General features: G+C 38.0%; 1 protein-coding gene and 1 long non-coding RNA gene across 4 annotated transcripts; both read left to right on the plus strand.

The window, feature by feature from the left end:
- Window positions 1-341: 341 nt before the first annotated feature.
- On the plus strand, window positions 342-8,028 carry LOC128242640 (uncharacterized). The gene is made up of 3 exons (XR_008262653.1): window positions 342-473; window positions 5,903-6,062; window positions 7,865-8,028. It is a non-coding gene; the product is annotated as an uncharacterized LOC128242640 (long non-coding RNA).
- Window positions 8,029-9,513: 1,485 nt separating this feature from the next.
- LOC128244761 (uncharacterized) lies at window positions 9,514-14,294 on the plus strand. Of its 3 annotated transcripts, XR_008262985.1 has the most exons (9): window positions 9,514-9,625; window positions 10,015-10,072; window positions 10,381-10,503; window positions 10,884-10,974; window positions 11,412-11,475; window positions 11,963-12,091; window positions 12,356-12,454; window positions 12,799-12,865; window positions 13,293-13,353. XR_008262985.1 is itself a non-coding variant. In XM_052962821.1 (8 exons), the coding sequence occupies exons 1-8, from the start codon at window positions 9,539-9,541 to the stop codon at window positions 13,370-13,372; spliced, it is 699 nt and encodes a 232-aa protein (XP_052818781.1). In that variant the 5' UTR covers window positions 9,514-9,538; the 3' UTR covers window positions 13,373-14,294. The 3 variants fall into 3 exon arrangements, 2 of the variants coding, with proteins under 2 accessions (XP_052818781.1, XP_052818783.1); XM_052962821.1 differs by lacking the exon at window positions 12,356-12,454 and having other exon boundaries at window positions 13,293-14,294; XM_052962823.1 differs by lacking the exon at window positions 12,356-12,454 and having other exon boundaries at window positions 10,381-10,494; window positions 13,293-14,294.
- Window positions 14,295-25,483: the final 11,189 nt, after the last annotated feature.

Genomic DNA, 25,483 nt, shown 5'->3' on the forward strand with positions numbered 1-25,483 from the left:
TTATACCATACCATGCCCACAAGAGGGATAGACTTATATGGTTACTGTGTAGTGGCTCTAGACTTATGCGTCGATAAATATATCGTCAAACGTTACTACGTGTGTGTACATATCTGTTAATCAGTTTTAAGCAATGTTTTTTAGTTTTACGTAGCTAGTGTAGTGTGACTAGTACTGTAACGGATGCAGTAGTTACATCACACAACCAGACCTTAACGAAAACTTCAACAGCAGCAACCAACATTACCTATTCCGATAGGGTGCTCCGATCAACTAGCGGAGGACTCTACAATAACAACAACAACAACAACAATGGCTACCAAATCGACAGATGAGACTAATGAGAATAATGTTTTTATGGCGTATGGACTATGGTCTGCCGATTAAATATGCCAACGAACTAAATTTCGATTGGAAATAATCGAAAACGTCTTCCTTTGTCAATGTCAAAGATAGTAGATTTGAATAACCAGGTATTTAATTACATTGTAATATAAATTCGAGGTATTATGTAAACAGTATTTGTAAAGCATGTCGTCGAGCGCTTTATTTAATACTTATTATTAATATTAATTATCATCTAAATTCATCGTTTTGACAATTCATGGCAAACTAATATTAACTTATTATGTCTGTATTAGTGTATAGCAATATTGTAGGAGGTCACTATATGTTGAGCTCAGGTCTAGATCGTCCTATTATGCGTTCGCTACAACAACAAATGGTCAAAATAAACCAAAGCCAGCAAGCCCTGCACTTGTTTATTAACATAAGCCATCAAGCCCTGCACTTGTAAAATAACTTCCAGGTTTGCACAAATTCTTGATTCTATAAAGCCTTGTAAATGTATGTCCCTGTTATGTGTCTGGTAGCCGGAGGTCACTATGTATTCATCTCTGACCTAGTATGTCCCTATCATATGTCACCTAGGGCGACAACCAGTATCCGGAGGTCACTTTGTATCTGGCTCTGACCTAGTTTGTCCCTAATAATGTGTCACCTAGGGCGACAACCAGTATCCGGAGGTCACTATGTATCTGGCTCTGACCTAGTATGTCCCTATAATGTGTCTACTAGGGCGACAACCAATATCCGGAGGTCACTATGTATCCAGCTTTGAACTAGTTTGTCCCTATTATGTGTCTACTAGGGCGACAACCAGTATTCGGAGGTCACCATGTATCCAGCTTTGACCTAGTTTGTCCCTATTCTGTGTCTACTAGGGCGACAACCAGTATCTGGAGGTCACTAAGTATTCATCTCTGACCTAGTATGTCCCTATAGTATGTCACCTAGGGTGACAACCAGTATCCGGAGGTCACTATGTATCTGGCTCTGACCTAGTATGTCCCTATAATATGTCACCTAGGGCGACAACCAGTATCCGGAGGTCACTATGTATCCAGCTCTGACCTAGTATGTCCCTATTATGTGTCTACTAGGGCGACAACCAGTATACGGAGGTCACTATATATCCAGCTTTGACCTAGTTTGTCCCTATTATGTGTCTACTAGGGCGACAACCAGTATCCGGAGGTCACTAAGTATTCATCTCTGACCTAGTATGTCCCTATAGTATGTCACCTAGGGCGACAACCAGTATCCGGAGGTCACTTTGTATCTGGCTCTAACCTAGTATGTCCCTATGATGTGTCTACTAGGGCGACAACCAGTATCCGGAGGTCACTATGTATTCATCTCTTAACTAGTATGTCCCTATAATGTGTCTACTAGGGCGACAACCAGTATCCGGAGGTCACTATGTATCAATCTCTGAGCTAGTGTGTCTCTTTAATATGTCTACTAGGGCGACAACCAGTATCCGGAGGTCACTATGTATTCATCTCTGACCTAGTATGTCCCTATTATATGTCTACTAGGGCAACAACCAGTATCCGGAGGTCACTAAGTATTCATCTCTGACCTAGTATGTCCCTATAATATGTCACCTAGGGCAACAACCAGTATCCGGAGGTCACTATGTATCTGGCTCTGACCTAGTTTGTCCCTAATAATGTGTCTACTAGGGCGACAACCAGTATCCGGAGGTCACTATGTATCCAGCTTTGAACTAGTTTGTCCCTAATATGTGTCTACTAGGGTGACAACCAGTATCCGGAGGTCACTATGTATTCATCTCTGACCTAGTATGTCCCTATAATGTGTCTACTAGGGCGACAACCAGTATCCGGAGGTCACTATGTATCTGGCTCTGACCTAGTATGTCCCTATAATGTGTCTACTAGGGCGACAACCAGTATCCGGAGGTCACTATGTATCTGGCTCTGACCTAGTATGTCCCTATTATGTGTCTACTAGGGCGACAACCAGTATCCGGAGGTCACTAAGTATTCATCTCTGACCTAGTATGTCCCTATAATATGTCACCTAGGGCGACAACCAGTATCCGGAGGTCACTTTGTATCTGGCTCTGACCTAGTTTGTCCCTAATAATGTGTCTACTAGGGTGACAACCAGTATCCGGAGGTCACTATGTATCCAGCTTTGAACTAGTTTGTCCCTATTATGTGTCTACTAGGGCGACAACCAGTATCCGGAGGTCACTATGTATTCATCTCTGACCTAGTATGTCCCTATAATATGTCACCTAGGGCGACAACCAGTATCCGGAGGTCACTATGTATCTGGCTCTAACCTAGTATGTCCCTATAATGTGTCTACTAGGGCGACAACCAGTATCCGGAGGTCACTATGTATCCAGCTTTGACCTAGTTTGTCCCTATTCTGTGTCTACTAGGGCGACAACCAGTATCCGGAGGTCACTATGTATCCAGCTTTGACCTAGTTTGTCCCTATTCTGTGTCTACTAGGGCGACAACCAGTATCCGGAGGTCACTATGTATCTGGCTCTAACCTAGTATGTCCCTATAATGTGTCTACTAGGGCGACAACCAGTATCCGGAGGTCACTATGTATCCAGCTTTGACCTAGTTTGTCCCTATTATGTGTCTACTAGGGCGACAACCAGTATTCGGAGGTCACTATGTATCCAGCTTTGACCTAGTTTGTCCCTATTCTGTGTCTACTAGGGCGACAACCAGTATCCGGAGGTCACTAAGTATTCATCTCTGACCTAGTATGTCCCTATAGTATGTCACCTAGGGTGACAACCAGTATCCGGAGGTCACTATGTATCTGGCTCTGACCTAGTATGTCCCTATAATATGTCACCTAGGGCGACAACCAGTATCCGGAGGTCACTATGTATCCAGCTCTGACCTAGTATGTCCCTATTATGTGTCTACTAGGGCGACCACCAGTATCCAGAGGTCACTATGTATCCAGCTTTGACCTAGTTTGTCCCTATTATGTGTCTACTTGGGCAACAACCAGTATCCGGAGGTCACTAAGTATTCATCTCTGACCTAGTATGTCCCTATAGTATGTCACCTAGGGCGACAACCAGTATCCGGAGGTCACTATGTATCTGGCTCTGACCTAGTATGTCCCTATGATGTGTCTACTAGGGCGACAACCAGTATCCGGAGGTCACTATGTATTCATCTCTTAACTAGTATGTCCCTATATTGTGTCTTCTAGGGCGACAACCAGTATCCGGAGGTCACTATGTATCAATCTCTGAGCTAGTGTGTCTCTGTAATATGTCTACTAGGGCGACAACCAGTATCCGGAGGTCACTATGTATTCATCTCTGACCTAGTATGTCCCTATTATGTGTCTACTAGGGCGACAACCAGTATCCGGAGGTCACTATGTATTCATCTCTGACCTAGTATGTCCCTATTATGTGTCTACTAGGGCGACAACCAGTATCCGGAGGTCACTAAGTATTCATCTCTGACCTAGTATGTCCCTATAATGTGTCTACTAGGGCGACAACCAGTATCCGGAGGTCACTATGTATTCATCTCTTAACTAGTATGTCCCTATAATATGTCTACTAGGTCGACAACCAGTATCCAGAGGTCACTATGTATCCAGCTCTGACTTATTATGTGTCTACTAGGGCGATAACCAGTATCCGGAGGTCACTAAGTATTCATCTCTGACCTATTATGTCCCTATAATATGTCTACTAGGGCGACAACCAGTATCCGGAGGTCACTATGTATTCATCTCTGACCTAGTATGTCCCTATAATATGTCTACTAGGGCGACAACCAGTATCCGGAGGTCACTATGTATTCATCTCTGACCTATAATGAATCTACCAGGGTGACAACCAGTATCCGGAGGTCACTATGTATTCATCTCTGACCTAGTATGTCCCTATAATATGTCTACTAGGGCGACAACCAGTATCCGGAGGTCACTATGTATTCATCTCTGACAGGTGGTCTAGTATATGTCTACCAGGGTGACAACCAGTATCCGGAGGTCACTATGTATTCATCTCTGACCTAGTATGTCCCTATAATATGTCTTCTAGGGCGACAACCAGTATCCGGAGGTCACTATGTATTCATCGCTGACCAAGTATATGTCTACCAGGGTGACAACTAGTATCCGGAGGTCACTATGTATTCATCTCTGACCTAGTATGTCCCTATAATATGTACTAGGGTGACAACCAGTATCCGGAGGTCACTAAGTATTCATCTCTTAACTAGTATGTCCCTATAATGTGTCTACTAGGGCGACAACCAGTATCCGGTGGTCACTATGTATCCAGCTTTGACCTAGTTTGTCCCTATTCTGTGTCTACAAGGGCGACAACCAGTATCCAGAGGTCACTATGTATTCATCTCTTACCTAGTATGTCCCTATAATATGTCACCTAGGGCGACAACCAGTATCCGGAGGTCACTAAGTATTCATCTCTGACCTAGTTTGTCCCTATAATGAGTCTACGAGGGCGACAACCAGTATCCGGAGGTCACTAAGTATTCACCTCTGACCTAGTTTGTCCCTATAATGAGTCTACCAGGGCGACAACCAGTATCCGGAGGTCACTATGTATTCATCTCTGACCTAGTATATGTCTACCAGGGTGACAACCAGTATCCGGAGGTCACTATGTATTCATCTCTGACCTAGTATGTCCCTATAATATGTCTACTAGGGCGACAACCAGTATCCGGAGGTCACTATGTATTCATCTCTGACAGGTGGTCTAGTATATGTCTACCAGGGTGACAACCAGTATCCGGAGGTCACTATGTATTCATCTCTGACCTAGTATGTCCCTATAATATGTCTACTAGGGCGACAACCAGTATCCGGAGGTCACTATGTATTCATCGCTGACCAAGTATATGTCTACCAGGGTGACAACTAGTATCCGGAGGTCACTATGTATTCATCTCTGAGCTAGTATGTCCCTATAATATGTACTAGGGTGACAACCAGTATCCGGAGGTCACTAAGTATTCATCTCTTAACTAGTATGCCCCTATAATGTGTCTACTAGGGCGACAACCAGTATCCGGTGGTCACTATGTATTCAGCTATGTCCTAGTTTGTCCCTGTTATGTGTCTACAAGGGCGACAACCAGTATCCAGAGGTCACTATGTATTCATCTCTTACCTAGTATGTCCCTATAATATGTCACCTAGGGCGACAACCAGTATCCGGAGGTCACTAAGTATTCATCTCTGACCTAGTTTGTCCCTATAATGAGTCTACGAGGGCGACAACCAGTATCCGGAGGTCACTAAGTATTCATCTCTGACCTAGTTTGTCCCTATAATGAGTCTACCAGGGCGACAACCAGTATCCGGAGGTCACTAAGTATTCATCTCTTATCTAGTATGTCCCTATAATATGTCTACTAGGTCGACATATTATTAACAAAGTAGAATTGTACTTTTCAGGACATATCATATAGTTTCAAGCATAATATGAATTTCAAATGAATGTTAGTCCTTTTTGCCTTTTTGTCGTGGTTAATTCTAAATTGTTTTGTATTTAATAATCCAGTTTCACTTCTGAGGAATAGCAAGAAACTGTGAGTCATCTGTTAGACATGCCGAGCAGTGAACAAGTACAGACTCTTTACGGGATACCGATGAGGCAACAAAACCTTACCCGTTTCAAGATCAAGAAGAATGGTGAAACCACCACACAGATATCCATACAAGTAAGGAAATAAATGAATTTTGGACATGAAGATTTTTTAAGATTAATAAAAAAAATATGATAAAAAGAAATGTTCTGGCAAAAAACTAAGAAATTAATAAAATTGTCATACATGGGTAAAACTGAAGTGATTCCCTTCTGGAATTTTTCCCTAGTGAAAATGAGTTTGTACATGAATCCAAGTAGTTCTTAATTGATGTTACATTAATTAAACATTCAGTGCTTGATGATAATTGATAATGTAATTAAGATTAAACTGAACTAACAAATACCTCAAGTGGTCAAGGGACTTTCACAGAAAACTGTTTGTTCAGTTTTTGACATAACATTCGCAATCCTGAGAAGCAGATACTTATCAGAGACTTACCCTTGTAATATGATAATAATCTATGTTGAAGCTTAACTGACTGATCACCTGGACAAATTGGAAAAAACTGTACTTACTTATTTGGTTAGCATATTTCAGAAAACAGTATGTTTTTGTAACAATAAAAAATGATGATAAATGTATATATTTTTATTTCTTAAACAAAATGGGAAAAGTCTTTAAAGGATTGTCATGACATATATGCTTGTGAAGGTGTTGTTCTTAGATATAATTGTTTAAATGGTAATGACAAGCACCACACTTAGATCAAAAGAACATTTTATAACTGTATATAAAGGCAATTGACCATAAATCATTCATTGTCCAATTTCAAGAAAGTCAACTGGTTGAATGTGTCTTAGGTTGAATAATGTGTTTACAGTATTGCCATTCAAAGCTGCAATTTAAAACCACCAACAAATTTATCCATGGTACCGTATGTGTAATGTCTGTGTCACATAGTTATGAAATACCATAATTACAGTCCTGCAGTTTTTGCCAGGTTTCTTGATTCTGGCAGCTTTTGAAGACTCACTTCACAGCTTAGTGTTTATTATTGTTACCGTTTATTATGCATGTACTTGAGATAACCAATTTCTGTCAGCAAGGACCCATCTGGAAGTATTTCCAAGGGTATGATTGACATATGGATTTGGTGGAAGTATTCTGAAAGGATGACTGTGTTGCATGGGTGTGGCTTATTAAAAATGGGAACTTGTATGTTTGTTATGTGAGTGATTGGTCAGTTCATGTAAGAAGCTGGGAGTTAATGGTTGAAAGTGTAAGGTTCATGTTTGAGCACTTCTATAGGAAAAAGGACTTACTCTTGCTATTATACAGTTATATGTATTAATGACTTAAACAAGTAATAAACAAGTAAGAATTCAATCATCATATATTTAAATTCTATTTTTGGCATTGTATGTTTTTGGATAAACCAAATTAGGTCAGGAGTGAAACATTTGCTCTTAAATGATCCAATGTGCTACAAATAGAACAAACATGTATCCAAATGCATTTCCCCAAGAAGTGTGTGTCTTGGAGAAATGACATGTGACAGTCTTGAGTGAAGTTTGTGTTCACTCACATCATGCACAACATTAAAATGCCGTCAGTTGGGCAGGGTAGATTTACCATTATAAAATGTTTTCATGGAATCACAGCTGCTGAAGATGCTAACAAATTGATTTTTGATTATGAAATAGCAACAATGTCTTCCTTTGTCAAGGTCAAAGGGAAATAAATGGACTTACCAGGTATTTTATAAAATTACAGTATCATTTTGATCATAATGTTAATTATTACCTTCAAGTGTTTTTTTTATAGTTTGTGCTAACCAACCAATTTCTACTGGTTGGCTACTAAATGCAAATGAATGTTGTTTTTAAAATTTGTTAGTGGCTTGTTATAGGCCCAATATGTTTGTGTTTTTCCAGATCTGTCGAAGCTCAGGAAAAAACATTTTTTTTGGGAAGAACACTCCAGTGAAAGGCTGCCACTGTCATTTGATGGGGTACCATTCATGATCCTAGGTAGGGAGGTGCGGGAATGCTGCCATGGTCCGGACAGGCACCGAGCAGAGAAAATAAAGGCAGCCCAAACAAGGAATTTAGGAAAGGTTAGTTCAAAAAGTTTTCTATATTAGCTAACAGCTTTATATACTGATTCAAAGTCTCTGCCAATTTTAGTATCTGAAGGTATTTTAACTAATCTAGCAGTATCTTTATTTGGAAACATGAACATTATGTTTCAAACTTGAAATGTTATTAAATGAAATCTGAAATAATTATTTTCGATTTCTTTTACTTGGAACATTTGAATATTTTATTCAATGTAACTGAAATTACATTCACTTTTGGGCTTGTTAAATTTGCGCAGTTTACCAGCCAAAAGGATGAGAATAAAACCTGTTGGTTCTCATAAATATTTTGCATTAAGCACTTGCAATTTTTTTATCCCTTTTTCTTAAATAAAAACCATTACATGGCCTTCTGATTTGGTAAGAGCTATAGGAAGAGATATCCTTTGGAGGGACAGGATCTCCTTATTGGTCGCCATGCATTCTACAGGTATACTGATCATCTGACCCATTTTTCAGATCGTAGTTCCAGATGCAAAATGTTTGGTGTACATAAATCCTATGGGTGAGCCCAGATCCAAATGTGACAAGTACAGAAACAGATGGACGTAAGTTGTCGTTTTTGTTGTTGTTTTTGAAAATATTCAATTATATTCCAAAATTTGTGTAATAATGCATACTAAGTACCAGATGTTTGGAATTGTTGTGAAAAGTGTTACATAAATATCTAACTGTTTCTCGGTTTTGTTTGTATATATAGAGCATTTCTGCGTGAAAGGTCCAGAAGGCACATAGGACAAGACGCTCTGACCCATGACGGATGGGAAGTCCAGACAGTGCCACATGACAAACAAACTGATGGATCATCATTATGGAGTTTATGTGATAAGTGTACTTATCTGCTATAGAATTTAATTTGTGCCATTCTTGTAACTTTTCTTCTTTGTTGTACAGCTTTGGCCTAATAAAAACATTATTTGGTTCTGGGTACCCGACCCTACCTTCAATATTGGTGCAAACCCTACCGTTTTTATACAAATACGTTATTGTTATTGAATGATATAACAAAACCATTTATTTTTTAGCTTTTGCATAAAATGTAGATTTTTTTGTATTAAGCTGGCCCAATTGTATAGGCATTTTAAGACGGGTTAGTTGAAGAACTTTAGTTCATCTACATAAACTGAATACATTTCTAAAGATAAAATTATAATAAATGATTATGTATGTACATAGGAGAAGTAATTTGTAGAAATTATACAAGTCACTGGCCTCACAGGCCTGATATAGGCTGTACAGTTCAAGGTACTTTTAGTAACAATAAATTATAAATTATTTTAATTAGTTAGTTCATAAAATGCAGTACAAATAAAACAATCCGTTTCCAGCAGTTTTTCATTATTACCCTTTTTGAAACACATACAATAGGAGCATTTATAAGTATATATAGTTATATTCCTTGCATTGAAATCTAACCTTAATTTTACATTGTTTGTAACAGTTTGCAGACCTGTACTTGTCTGGTGAAGAAATGGACAGATGTTGGACTAGTCAAGACATAAAGAAGGAGAGGCTTCGGTTACAGCTCAAGCTTCTCTCATTAGGGATAAATGCAGAGGTAATATTGGGAAGGTGGTGTGGTGATAGAACATTCAAATCAGGGGTCAAATGATTCTATTCGTTGTCCGCCAATGAGAATGAGCCAAGTTGATGTATGCAATTACTTTGATTACCAAATCATAAAGAGTAATAGTCTTCGTAAAACTCTGTCAAATTGAGTAATGATTAATGTCAAATTTAAAACTAGGTCATTTGAAACTGAGAATTTAAACGCATGAATATATCATTCATTTCTTCAATGGTTTTTAGATATGTTATATTCTTGATGCCTTTGTAGCGTCAATCTGTAGTTGTACTTATATATAGATTTTATGATATTTTTATTGTAATATCAATATGGTAACTAGCTGCATTTTAATTCACATGTCTGTTGGCTATGATTATAAGGTGCCACTGCAGGATCCTAGCAGACTTGAAGTGAAACAGGCTTTGGATGAATTCTCAGGTATTATTTTGTTTACCAGTGCACAAAGGTAACAGTAAAAGTTCAGAATTAGTTTTTGCATGAATGAATAGTCTTTTTTCATTTTGAAATGTGAACATTATTTCTCACTCTTATGGGTATGAGTGTAAGCATTCAACCACAAGCCCAAGCATGTAAGCAAATGAGTCTTTCTTTTGCTATGTGTATTAATTTTCTTCTGTATTTGTCCAATGAATATAAGGTTAAAAAAAGATAACAGACCATTATAAATTATGTAGGCCATGTCTGTAAAAATGAGGTTTCTTAATTGTTAACAATGGATGACACAGAGTCCCCAAGGGAAGGCCTTGACATGACTGCACGAATGAACCAGACCACCAACGATGTGGATCTCCCTGACCTTGAGGTGCCAGTAGCCCCAGTTGAATGGAGCTCTTTAGAGAGTGAGCAGGGTAATTTATTAATCATTTTATATGTGTGTCCATATTTAGCAATTGCACTGACAGTTAGTTTCCATTAGATGTAATTTGTTATAGATCCACAGAAAATGGTGTGAATAAATTTCACGATTAAAATTCATGCTCTTATCTGAACTGTCAAGGTCACAAGATTACTGGATTGTTTTCATAGTAATTATTCATGTCTCAGCTGTTATATTACAGAATGAGGGTCAATAATGATTTTCGTAAGTTAATCAAGTAACTACATGTGAATTAGGAGCATTTGGGTTTTCAAAATACAATAATATCATTTACTTTTGATTATGATATACCCTCAATTTTCTTGTGTCAGAGTTTAGACCCATAAGCTTTTGATCTTTGATACTTTTAAGATCAAGAGAGCATCATGGAGAAACACCAGAGAAAGGGGAATTTAAGGCAAAAAAGACCAAAGGATGTGCTTTCAAAGAAAGGTCAAAAAAGGTAAGACTATATTGGTAAATTATATCAAGTTTCACATCAAAACAATCTGGATCGTGCAATAACTCCAAACATAGTCTTGAAGTTAATGAAGATGGCTATATAGAGATAATGAAATTATATTTTTTATGAGGCCAATTTTTTGGTTGTTGTGTGAACACAAATTGTAAATGAAATGTTCAATTTGTATTTTGTATACAATAATACAAATGTATAATTATTTCTTGAAGGTTCTTTAATCTTTAGTTCGTGGATGAAGGTCAAGATGGATTTTTTTGCTTAAAATGTTATGCTCTTGATTCAGGCACAAACTGTAAGGTGCCATGGCGATAAAAAATGATAAAAATATTTGCATGATAAACAGTAAATAACAAGGTTTGCCTCAAACTATATTTGTTCTTGGTTGGTTAATGAATTTTATATCTACCGGTACCCTGCAGGTTGCAAAAAATTAAAGAAAAGAATGAAACCCTAGTACAGTTCCTGTTGTCTAAGGAAGTCAAGGTAATGTAATTTCTGATAGTTTTACATTTCAACTCTTGCTGTTGAATGTTGAACCAAGAATGTTTGATTTTACTGTTCATACCATACTTATACATACATGTTTATTATACACTCTGCCCATTTGGCTGTTTATTGAATAATAATAAGTCCAATGCAACACATGAGACATGTGTACAGAATCTATAATACACTCCTGCTTACATAGTGAAGTAATTAAATCAAGTACATGTCACATTGTCTTTTCTGTTACGAAATGATTAATATCATAATAGCCTTCGAGAAACAGCAATGTAACTTTGCACTTACTTTTATAGGAAAAGGACCACAACAGTGCAGGACACACAATGCTTCTAAAAATAGTATATGACACTTATGGCTTTAAATTCAGTGTGGCAGGGATACTACTCCTATTCATTCATAGGTCTAGTTTACACTATCCAAAGAAAGAGATATTTACAATATAGTAACCTCATATTATTTATTTCAGGCATACCTACTGAAAATTATGCAAGGCAAACAGGCAAGCAATCTTCACACTATCTCCACTGGGATGTCACAGAGAGCCAGGAGAGCAATAAAACACAGTGGATTTGGTCCTATTGATGATGATGAACAGGTACATTTGTTGACTTGGCTTCCTTAGGTTGATAACATTTATGGGTGGATTTGACTTATTTTTTGTGTAAGAGTTTTTAGTTCTAAAATTATTAGGATAAATCTGATGCTTTTAAGGCAATATATGTGTCTTATATTTATCTCATTTTAGTGAAATGTTCTTGTTATCACACTTGTGTGATGAGGCTTTATGAAAAAGTTGATTCTATTGCATAAGGGTATTGAAAAAGGAATACAAGATTCATTCTATTATTTATCCCTTCAGATTGATCGTGTAGTAGAGGGATACATTGGATATATTCAATAGCTAAAACTAGACACAATGAAACACATAGACTATGTGTTTGATGTCTGGGTCCCTGAGGTGAGCTCTGCCAGAATTTAAGATTCTCTTCAGATTTTATCATTCTTATAAGTTAAAACTGGTAAATGTTTTGAAATATGTGTTAGAGGTTGAACTCCAAGCACTTGTTGACCACATGTATGAGTTAAATGTCTAAGTTTTAGTCTTGAGAAATTGCTAGTCTAAAGGGCACACATTTTTTTGTGTTCATGACTATCAGATAAGTAATGTTGATTTAATAGAACACTGACAGTATTTAATCGGACTAAAGGGTCATGTATATTGCTAATATCTAGTATTTTTCTGTCACTAACTAATTGGGCTTTATTGTTATTTTTTTTTTAAAATGATGTCCAATTTTCCAGGCAATCATGATGTTTTACAAGAAGAAAGGGTACTCGAAAGCAAAAGCAGAGGAAATGTTAAACAAAGGTAAATACAAACTTGGGATCAATATTCATTAAAAATAATTATGCAATTTTCATGACACCCTTAGAAAATATCTTTATTAGAGTCTATACAGGAAACACTTTAACCTGTCTGTCTATCTGTCTAGCCAACTTAAACTGTAAATCCATGTACACAAAAAATGGCTCCATAGTTTGTGTAGGAATAATTTCTAGTGACATCTCTAGTAGTATGTGGAAATATCTGTTTTGGTCTGTGTATTCCTAGGTCTTTAAAAATAGTCTGATGCTAAGAATTTTCTTCTTTTTAGATATGTAGTAAATAAAAATGAAAAATAATAAACTATAAAGTAAATTAGATATGATCGTTATTGAATATTATTAATATATCAAAATAGTTATGTTCTGAAAGTCTCAATCCTAATCTAATCTTCATGTTTCATGTCCAACAGGTGTGACGCGCACTAAGGAGGAGATGGAGGTCATCATGCACAGGGAGTTTAAGAGTTATCGAAAGTACAAACCAAAGTGAATCAATTTCATGATTTATGTCGTAATTTCGCTTTTTTTACGGACACTGAAACTCGACGAGGATTTGAACCAGTTAGTACTGTCAAACCTCACGCTGGCCAGGCACCAAAAATATTTCAGGAATGTTGTTCATGCATTGTTTTCAGTGAAATCAATTTACTTTTATCAATGCAAAGGAAATCAGTTTCTTACATTTCAAAAATGTATTTTTTGTCTCTGCTCAATGACATATTATCTATTTTTCGGCAAGAAATTTGATTTTTTCTTAAATCGTTTGAGTGGTTGATATGAAAATAAACACCATGCACAATTGTCTACCATATGATTTAAATTTAATTGTTGATTATTGTTTACCAAAACAATGTTATCTTACTCTGAATGTATATGTAAGTTATCCTCCTTTGCTATCTTCCTCTGTGTGTGTGTGCGCGTGTGTGTGTATGTGTGCGTGCGCGCGTGCGTGTGTGTGTGTGTGTGTTCCACGATGTGTGTGTGTGTGTGTGTGTGTTCTCTGTGTTTTATCTATGTGTAAATATCTTCCTCTGTGTGTGTGTTTGTGTGTGTGTGTGTTATCTTCCGCGATGTGTGTGCGTGTGTGCGTGTGCGCGTGCGCGCGACCTCCCTCTAAATCAGTGGGTGTGCATGCTTCTTCTACCTCTATATTTCTCTGCGTGTTTCTGTTCTCTCCATCTTTGCCTGCTCTTGTGCATGCTTCTTCTACCTGTCTAACTGGAGGTGTATGATCTATCCCTCCGTTTTCCCTTTTAGTGTGTCTGCTCTATCTATTTCTATTCATTCATCTTTTTCTCTCCCTCTCTTCCTCTGTCTCATATTAGCATTCACAGTCCATTGTATATGTTATAATTTGATACCTGATTGTATAAATATTATGTATAAAACCAATAAAATGATATAATTTTGTACCATTTGCAATTGCATTTTATCACTTGGCCATTTGCATAAGATTTAATGTCCATGATTGCTCCAAGGTTGTCACCAATAAAGCAATATTAAGGAAACATTTAGCCTCTCTATTTGGAGTTAAGGTATACACCATTTAACCACGTTACGTCAAGTACGGACCCATGAACAGCATCATGGAAACGAAAATAATAAGGCCCTTTTAAGGGGTATGAAGTGACGATAATACTACAGTTGCTGATGGACAGACGGACAAAATGTTAATAGAATAATACCGTACATGTATTGACATCACATCCTATTACCACAGTGTAAGAACACATGTCCTCAAAAGACATCTTAATTATCGAGTCGAAGATGAGACTACATATACCTCTGCCTACTGCTTGTCGCCGTATAGAAAGCATACTAGAGACTGTGTCCCCCTTATAGGTACATTTAAGGGAAATACTAGACCCGAACTGATCATAAAGTGACCTCCACCTGCAGGTTGAAGCCATAGGAGACATAATTTTATAATAAGGACATACCAGACATCCGCTGAACATATATCGTGACCTCGGCCAACTGGTTGCTTTCTTATACAATACATGTAATGACCTCCGTCTACTGGTTGTCGCCTTATACAATGCATTATAGGGACTTTCTAAGCTTTAACTATAAATTGAATGACCTCCGACTACTGGTTGTCGTCCTAATAAGCTCATAATATTGACATACTATCCCTCAGCCGAACAAATAGTGATCTCCGCCTACTTGTTGTCGCCTTATACAATACATTACAGGGACATTATAGTCTCGATCTGTAAATCTAATGAAATCCGTTTACTGGTTATCGCCTTATGCAATACATAATTGGGTCATTCTAGACTTAAAATGTATATTTAATGACCTCCGTCTATTGGTTGTTGTCACAATAGACACACAATAGTGACATACTAGACCTCGACTGAACATATAGTACCCGTCTACTGGATGTCGCCTTCTACAATACATTAAAGTGACATTCTAGTCTTGAGCTGTATATTTATTGTCCTCCGTCTACTGTTCGTCCAATTGGAAGACCCTTATACGGACGTTCGGTTCTTGAACCTAACACAAATTGACCTCCGTCTACTGGTTGTTGCCATAAAAGACACCTAATAGGGACATACTAGACTTAGCTGAACATAGCTTACTAGTTGTCGCCTTGAAAGACCCTTATACGGACGTTATAGTCTTGAACTGAACTCATAATGACATCCATCTACTGGTTATCGCCAGGAAGGACCCTTATACGGACGTTATAGTCTTGAACGGACCTCATGATGACCTCCGTTTACTGGTTATCGCCTCGGAGGACCCTTATACGGACGTTCTAGTCTTGAACGGACCTCATAATGACCTCCGTTTACTGGTTATCGCCTCGGAGGACCCTTATACGGACGTTCTAGTCTTGAACGGACCTCATAATGACCTCCGTTTACTGGTTATAGCCTCGGAGGACCCTTATACGGACGTTCTAGTCTTGAACGGACCTCATAAGGACCTCCGTTTACTGGTTATCGCCTCGGAGGACCCTTATACGGACGTTCTAGTCTTGAACGGAACTCATAAGGACATATATATCCGTCTACTGGTTATCGCCTTGGAGGACCCTTATACGGACGTTCTAGTCTTGAACGGAACTCATGATGACCTCCGTTTACTGGTAATCCGCTTGGATATATATATTGACACCGCCTTCTGGTTATCGCCTTACTATCCACATATAAGGGACATACTAGACCTCAGCTGAACATATGGTGACCTCCGTCAGCTGGTTGTCGCCTTAGATTTTACGGACTTACATTATAGGGACAGTTTAGTCTTGACTTGTATATCAAATTACCTCCGCCTACTGGTTGTCGCCTAAGGAGGCACATACATTGGGGAACAAAGTCTGCGTTGAACATATAGTAACCACCGCCGAGTGGTTGTCGCTTTAAGAGACTTTTTGAGGGACATTTAAGGCCAACGCTGAACATAATTACAGTGACCTCTGCCTAATGGTTATCGACTTTAGAGACAACACTTACAGAGGCGTAGCCAGGCTTAAATGAATGTTACGCACGAAAGGGGGAGGGTGTGGTAGGGAATATCCCTGAAGCCGATGGGGGGGGGGGGGGGGTCGGGTAGGGGGATGCGGGGGGGGAGGCTCCCCGGGGCAAACAAAATAAAATGGAACGAACAAGTTGAACAATGATGTGTATTTGGCGGGATTAATAGGTGCGAGGCCGCCGTCTATGTAGTTACCAAGTGATTAATTAATGCTCAGTAAGCCGTATCTAGCACAGAGAAACAATGCTTACTATAGCTTATATTCCCTTTATTCTGATATCAATAACTAGCTTAGCCCTCTACTTTGATGCCACTTTCTGGTAATTTTTATTGTTTTCATTTTTAAATTGATAATACGCACGTGCGTACGTGCGTAACGCTGGCTACGCCCCTGTCTTATGTGGACATATAAGGTCTGAGCTGCATATAAAAACTTCGACCTACTGTTTGTTACCTTAGGAGACCCTTAAGGCCTGAGCTGAGCATAAAATGACCTCCTACTGGTTTTCGTAACATGTAATGGTTATCCGTCTATATGACACTCTAGGGGACACGTTAACGAACATTGTATTTATACAGTATTGACAACAAATCACGGTGACATGGTGTTATTTTACCAAGAAAGCAGTTTTGTAATAAAGATGTTACGGGTTGCGAAATACAACGTAAATGGACTTTCTACGTTTAGCTCGTTTAGCTATGTACCTATATACGTCTATGGCTATATTCTAGTATGGCCTATATGTACGCATAAGGGGCTGTACCGTTCATACAATACCCTGGCGATGACGTTTTTAACTTAATTCCATTATACTTGATAAGATTTGATCAACGATTCACCCAAAAATACTGAAATATGCGTAGAAACACTCCCTAGTATCAGGTCAAGAACGGTAACTTTGACAAACGTTGAGTCGACATTTGCTACGTAGTTTTATAGTTGAGAATAACCTCATCACAACACAGTACGGCATCGCTTTTTCAAAATAAAATTTTAATATTCATAGCTCCGCCAAAACTACATATACTGGATGTCGGATAGCACTGGCCGTCACATGTTTTCCGATGATACTTAAGAGAGTTTGAAAAGAGACACCTTTGCGCTTTCCATTTACAATATTTAGAGTGACAGGTTATCATCATGGCTACTGTCAATCTTAAGCCGTCGGATATAAGATTCTCACAAAGCACTATAAGCAACAAGTTTTCGGGTGCGATACAGAACAGGTATATCGGTGATGTACTTGATCAAATTTACAATGGCGACACAACATTTCTTAAAAACAAAATTCTGGCAAACATGAAAGTGGGTCGCTGGAATAAACCTGGATTCGACCAGCTTTGGTTCACCGTTAACAACAGAAGCCTGTGGGTGCTTAAAGAACTCGAGCTACTGGGGAAATTGAACGGTCAAATCCAAATAAAAATTGACCCGGATGGAATCGACAAAAAACGCTTTACTACCAAAAACAAAGGGACTCAAGTAATTGTCCGGCAAAAAACAGTTGGAGGAACCAAAGCACAAGCTGCTAATTTCTGGGGTATGGCCAGCCTCCAAGGTGGAGGCGAACGCTTTGAGGAAGAGGATGATGGATATGATTCTGACGAATATTACATATAAGGACGAATAATCGCTGAAGAATCGTTTACAGCTGGATGAAAATGATAAGAACGAGATATCTACCTTTTATAGTTTTCTAATGCAAACATTGGACGTTTTATGAAATATACAAGGTTTGTGTTGATGGACAAAAAATAACTCGTACGACCGTAAGGAATTGCCAACGCTTTTTAAAGAAGAATCTTCGTGTTTAATAAATGCATTTTTTTATGCGTGAAATTACGTGGACAATATTTACATTTTAACATTGTATGTTTTATGTATGTGTCTATGCACGATTTAGATTTCATAATGTATACCATTATACATGTTCATACTTTTATTTAACATTCCGGATGCTCTGTTTTTATTTTTGAATTGTTAACACTAATCTTATTTTTTCATAAATATACGAATCAGTTGAGTAGTTATCGTTTATTTGTCTCTAAGTGTTTACCCAAATTATTCGTTAAAGCTACACTCTCACAGATTGAACGTTTTGACAACTTTTATATATTTTTTGTCTTGGAACGAGCCATTTTTTTGGCGAAAATCCATGGTAACCATTTATATACGACAGGGGGGCTGACAAAAAATTAGATCGGATATTTTTATTTTTAAGGTAAGAAATGTTTTATGCATTTTTCTTAAACCGTTAGTAACGCTTTAAGCCATAAAGCATTAATTTTGAAACAGAAATATGAAAATCTACGATCTGATATTTGTCAGCAATCTTACATCATTGGTTTGCCGATAATTACGTAAAAATTTCCTCTTTCCAAAACAAAAAGTAATACATTTGTAAAATTGATATATCTGTGAGAGTGCAGCTTTAAACACACATAAAATAAATAATATATCTTGTGGAATTATGTCATAGATAATCCATGTCAACGGAGGTGTCCAAAGTTTTCCCCATACACAGGTTTTGTTTATAAGACAAAGCTGCGTCTGGTATTAACTTTTTGTAAAATCTGCGTAGGCGTTCGGTGTACTTAAACTGACATTAACACACTTGCTCAAAACTAAATTTTTACATGTAAGAACCGTTTTACAGCATGCAAATAACCAAAACATATGGGTGGAAAATATGTTTTATTATTATGAACGCATGATATAACTTTGAACGTATGATGGAACTATGAACGCATGATGGAACTATAAACGTATGATATAACTATGAACGTATGACGGAACTATGAACGCATGACGAAACAATGAACGCATGATGGAACTATTAACGCACGATATAACTATTAACGCATAATGGAACTATGATCCATGACGGAACTATGAACACATGACGCAACTATGAACGCATGATGAAACTATGAACACATAATGGAACTATGAACGCATGACGGAACTATGAACGCATGACGGAAAAATGAACGCATGATATAACTATAAACGCATGATAGAACTATGAACGCATGACGGAAAAATGAACTCATGATATAACTAAAAACGCATAATGGGACTATGAACGCATGACGGAACTATGGACGCATGACGGAACTATGGACGCATGACGGAACTATGGACGCATGGTGGACCTATGAACGCATGACGGAACTATTGACGCATGACGGAACTATGGACGCATGACGGAACTATGAACGCATGACGGAACTATGGACGCATGACGGAACTATGGACGCATGACGCAACTATGGACGCATGACGGAACTATGGACGCATGACGGAACTATGGACGCATGACGGAACTATGAACGCATGACGGAACTATGGGCGCATGACGGAACTATGGACGCATGACGGAACTATGAACGCATAACGGAACTATGGGCGCATGACGGAACTATGAACGCATGACGGAAAAATGGACGCATGATATAACTAAAAACGCATAATGGGACTATGAACGCATGACGGAACTATGGACGCATGACGGAACTACGAACGCATGACGGAACTTTGAACGAATGACGGAACTATGGACGCATGTCGGAACTATGAACGCATGACGGAACTATGGACGCATGACGGAACTATGGACGCATGACGGAACTATGGACGCATGACAGAACTATGGACGCATGGCGGAACTACGGACGCATGACGGAACTATGGACGCATGACGGAACTATGAACGCATGATGGAACTATGAACGCACGACGGAACTATGGACACATGACGGAACTATGAACGCATGATGTAACTATGCACGCATGATAAATCAATGAACGCATGATGGTATATCTATGAATGAATGTTAGAACTATGACTGCATGATGGAACAATGAACGCATATTAGCTCAATGAAAACATGATATAACTATGAACATATACTAGATCAATAACGTATGTAAGAACTATAAACGCATGGTGGAACTATGAACTCATGAAGCAACTATTAACGCATGAAAGGTCAATAAACGCACGATATACATATTAACTATGAATGCATGATATGATTATGAACGCATGATATAACTATGGACGCATGATATAATTATGAACGCAGGATATTATTATGAACGCATGATATAACTATGAACGCATGATATAATTATGAACGCATGATATAACTTTGAACGCATGATGGAACAATGAACGCATGATACAACTATGAACGCATGATATAACTATGAACTCATGATGTAAATATGAACGCATGTTAGCACTATAAACGCATGATGGAACTATGAACGCATGATATAACTATAAACGCATGGTATATCTATGAAAGCAAGACGGAACTATGGACGCATGACGGAACTACGAACGCATGACGGAACTTTGAACGAATGACGGAACTATGGACGCATGACGGAACTACGAACACATTACGGATCTTTGGACGCATGATGGAACTATGAACGCATGACGGAACTATGGACGCATGACGGAACTATGGACGCATGACGGAACTATGGACGCATGACGGAACAATGAACGCATGACGGAACTACGGACGCATGACGGAACTATGGACGCATGACGGAACTACGAACGCATGACGGAACTATGGACGCATGACGGAACTATGAACGCATGACGGAACTATGAACGCATGACGGAACTATGAACGCATGACGGAACTATGGACGCATGGCGGAACTATGAACGCATGACGGAACTATGGACGCATGACGGAACTATGGACGCATGACGGAACTATGGACGCATGACGGAACTATGGACGCATGGCGGAACTATGAACGCATGACGGAGCTATGGACGCATGACGGAACTATGGACGCATGACGGAACTATGGACGCATGATGGAACTATGGACGCATGACGGAACTACGGACGCATGACGGAACTATGAACGCATGATGGAACTATGGACGCACGACGGAACTATGGACGCATGACGGAACTATGGACGCATGATGGAACTATGGACGCATGATTGAACTATGGACGCATGACGGAACTACGAACGCATGACGGAACTACGAACGCATGACGGAACTTTTAACGCATGCTGGAACTGTGGACGCATGACGGAACTATGAACGCATGACGGAACTATGGACGCATGACGGAACTATGGACGCATGACGGAACTACGAACGCATGGCGGAACTACGAACGCATAACGGAATTTTGAACGCATGATGAAACTATGAACGGATGATGGTTCTATGAGACGAAAATATGAACGCAAGTCGGAACAATGAACGCATGGTGGTTCTATGAACGCATGATGGAACTATAAACACATGATATAAGTATGAACGCGTGATGGAACTATGAACACATGATGGAACTATGAACACATGATGGAACTATGAACGCATGACGGAACTGTGAACGGATGACGGAACTATGAACGCATTATGGTTCTATGAACGCATGATGGAACTATGAACACTTGATGGAACTATGAACGCATGATGGTTCTATTAACGCATGACGCAACTATGAACGCATGGTGGAACTATGAACACTTGATGGAACTTTGAACGCATGATGGTTCTATGAACGCATGACGGAACTATGAACGCATGATGAACAATGAACACATGATGAAACTATATACACTCATAATAGATCATTTAACCCATGATATAACTATGAACGCATGATGGAACTATTAATGCATGATGGTACTATACACGCATTATATAACTGTGAACGCATGATATACCTGTGAACGCATGATATAATTATGAACGCATGATGGAACTATTAATGTATGGTAGATCTATGAACGAACAATAGAACTATGAACACACGACTGATCTAAACGGAAAACGGAAGAAATAAGGCTCATTATTTATCAGGGCCTAGCTTAACTGAGACAATGTGTAGAACGTGTTATCGGGGATTCTGTTTTTCGGGAACATACCCTTACCGCATGTTTTTTGCCTGATAATTAAATGTGAGCATGCTTCCTCATAGTCCTATCGATTTTTCGGGAAAAGAAGTACGTCGCTGCATACATGGCCTATAGATAGCTACGTTCCTGGAGTAGATTTTTGTTTCGACACAAGTTTGATATTTCGAGTGTTACCCCACCACAGGCAAAACATGTCCTCCCGTGTAAGAGAAATGAATTAATTAAATAAAAGTCCTTAAGTTGAAGTAAGTGGCACTATCTATGTTTAGATTAAGATTTGATTTCAGAAAATGTCCCCACCACAAACAATAAATGTGCTCACGTGTAAGCTGATAAGAGCTATCATGCGTCATAAAGGTTGAAATGTTCAAGACATTGGTAGTTCTGTTTTTAGTTAACTACATGATTGAATTTCAGAGACCGTCCTTACCACATCCTGTACTCATTTGTCAGCTAATCTCAAACTCAAAAGACACATTATATAGGTCTGGAGCATTACGAATAAAATCAATTATTAAATAAGTCTAGCTACGTTCCATCATGCGTTCATGGCAAATGTTAAATAAGTCTAGCTACATTCTCTTAGGGATTTAGTTACACCAATCTTTAAATAATCTGAGTATTAAAACAGATAAAGCTTAACAAAATTCAACAAATTCCGTCATAATTTTGTGTTAATGTTAGAATATATTAAAAAGATTAATGTACAAAAAACCTGGTTGTAGCTGGGAGCGAACTCAAGCAGCTTTAGTAAAAACACCCTGATATTATAGCCACTTCCCCACAAGGACCCGTGCATATGAATACATTCATTGAATACATTGGTAGCATTTCGTGATCAGGCAAATCATTCAATAACGCTTTTTTTCGCTAAATCGCGTAACTTAAGCGTTTTAACACTGTGAACTTCAAAGTCAATATTTGAGCTTGTATGGACATTTGTTTAAGGCTTCAGCCGTCAGTATCATAGCTGTAATAATTGTAATGATATGCCATACTTTATTTTATATGAATCCCCCATAAATAAAAGTAGTATAATAATTGGTATTTCGCGGCCATTTTGTTTGGTGGTTTGGTGGTTTTGTCGGTGGTTTCATTGTTTGCGCATGCGCAAGTTTGAAATTGACTTTCGCGGCCATTTTGTTTGGTGGTGCGGTGGTTCTGTCGGTGGTTCCATTGTCTACGCATGCGTACGTATATGTTTTGGCGGACAATTTTCAAAGTTTAACTCAACCAACATTGAGCGGGAAGACAATGGTATCGATTTCGCGCGTTAGCGTTCATATTTGGCGATTTTCCGCTTTTAGCGGTTATGTTTAACCATTGTTTAAAATCCAAGACAAAGGGTCATTGTTAACAGTGAAAGACATTCAAATTTAATGAACGGTGATATGAACTTTTCACCTTGCAAAACCATACTCATTTTTCCGTTAACATAACATTAGCCAAGATGAGTTCCGTTATCACCATCAATACAATATTTTTATATATCAATTCAACTCCCAAAAGGAGCGATAGGGAGAACAATCTTAACATGTTAACAATAACATTTATCATAGAAATGGTCACGATTGTTATAATGATTGTACTTGATACCTTTTAAAAGGGGCTCATGATCATTTTACATAAAATATTGATAAAGGTTATATTGAGCTGACCTAACAGTTGAGAGGTTATGATAATAACTATTGTTTTCTACAATCATCAAATTTTTCAAAAGTTTTTTTTTCAATCCCTTTTACAAGTAATAAACAAAATTTGATCTCACTAGTTAGGAAAATTACAACGTTTTTTTTTCCCTTTAATGATTTTATATGATTTCTTTGTTTCAAAGAATAACGATTCATACACGAATGTTTTGGAAGAAAGTTTAAGACAAAGGTTTCAAAATGTTCATTTTAAAACTTTGAAAAGACGTTTGTTGTCCTTGTTCATCAGCAGATACAGTTTTTTCATTACCACAAAGATTTATAATGTCTCTGTTCAAAAGAATAATAATGTTTTCCATTTTTACAAAGGAAAAAAACCCATAGTTATCACTAGGTTATAGGGTAAAAGAAGGTAACTCGCGGTCATCTTTGACGAATCTGGCGGGTCCCATCACAGGCAGGTCCGCGGAATGTTGACGGGTGCATTGTTTGATTGAGAGTATTCATTTCAATGTAGTTTATGGTACGACACGAAGATAGCACTATCGTCTTTATCAGATCAGGGTTATGTATGCCAAAGGACAACGCTCCAAAGTTTCTAACAATGATTAACGCATCATTTGTTTAATAGTATTGCCTTTAATTGTTATCCCCTTATCACACGATGTACTAATTATAACCCTCTCTATCTTTTTAAGTGATCAAACTTCTGATTATTTAAGGTGAAAAAGCACATGTCATTGACGCATTGTAATACCATTAAAGTGAAAAGTCGGTTAAATGATGTGTTGAAAGTCCAAAAGACGGGACTGTCACTATTATCGTTATCATACATTTAGTTTATCATCCAGGCTAACTAAATCTAGTACAATGAGGTGATCTATCACAGTAGGTCACTAATTAAACCGTTGTCCAACGCTCGATTTATTACACACTCCTTTGTGTGAGAAGATAATGATAATTTTCCTCTTTAAAAATATCTTTTTGAGATCAATATTAGTCATTACTGTGTTGTTTTAATCTTTGGTTAGAATCAGAAAGCCCCATGCGATATTTTGTTTTGTATGTTATTAAACTAGTTTGTAATTAATCATTGTTATTGTACATAGTTTAATTAACTGTCACCAAGCAATCCTGTACATATTGATATTAAACAGATTTATAACATCATCTTTTTCACAGGTTTGATTTCATGAAACTTTTGCAGTATTATATACTTTATATTAAATGTTTACTTGTAATCATGATTGGTTGATCCAATAATTTACAAAGAGGTACCTTAATAACCTTCGTATTACTAGTACTTGATTTTGTACCCTGGGTTTGACAGATTTATGACGAATGATATATTGGCTAAAGAGGAGAAAGGGGGAAATGACTTTCCTTCAGCAGGTGTTCAAATTGTTCCATGTAATATTTGCTTCTTGAGAAAAACATTTAACAACTATGTTATTGTAATGTGAGTACCTATAGTCTTGTGCATTCAACGAACATTGAAAATTGTACTTATGCCCGTTCTAGAAAAAAAAGCAATTATTCACTTGCA

Source organism: Mya arenaria, chromosome 8 (assembly GCF_026914265.1).
Source record: "Mya arenaria isolate MELC-2E11 chromosome 8, ASM2691426v1".
Taxonomy (NCBI): Eukaryota; Metazoa; Mollusca; class Bivalvia; order Myida; family Myidae; genus Mya; species Mya arenaria.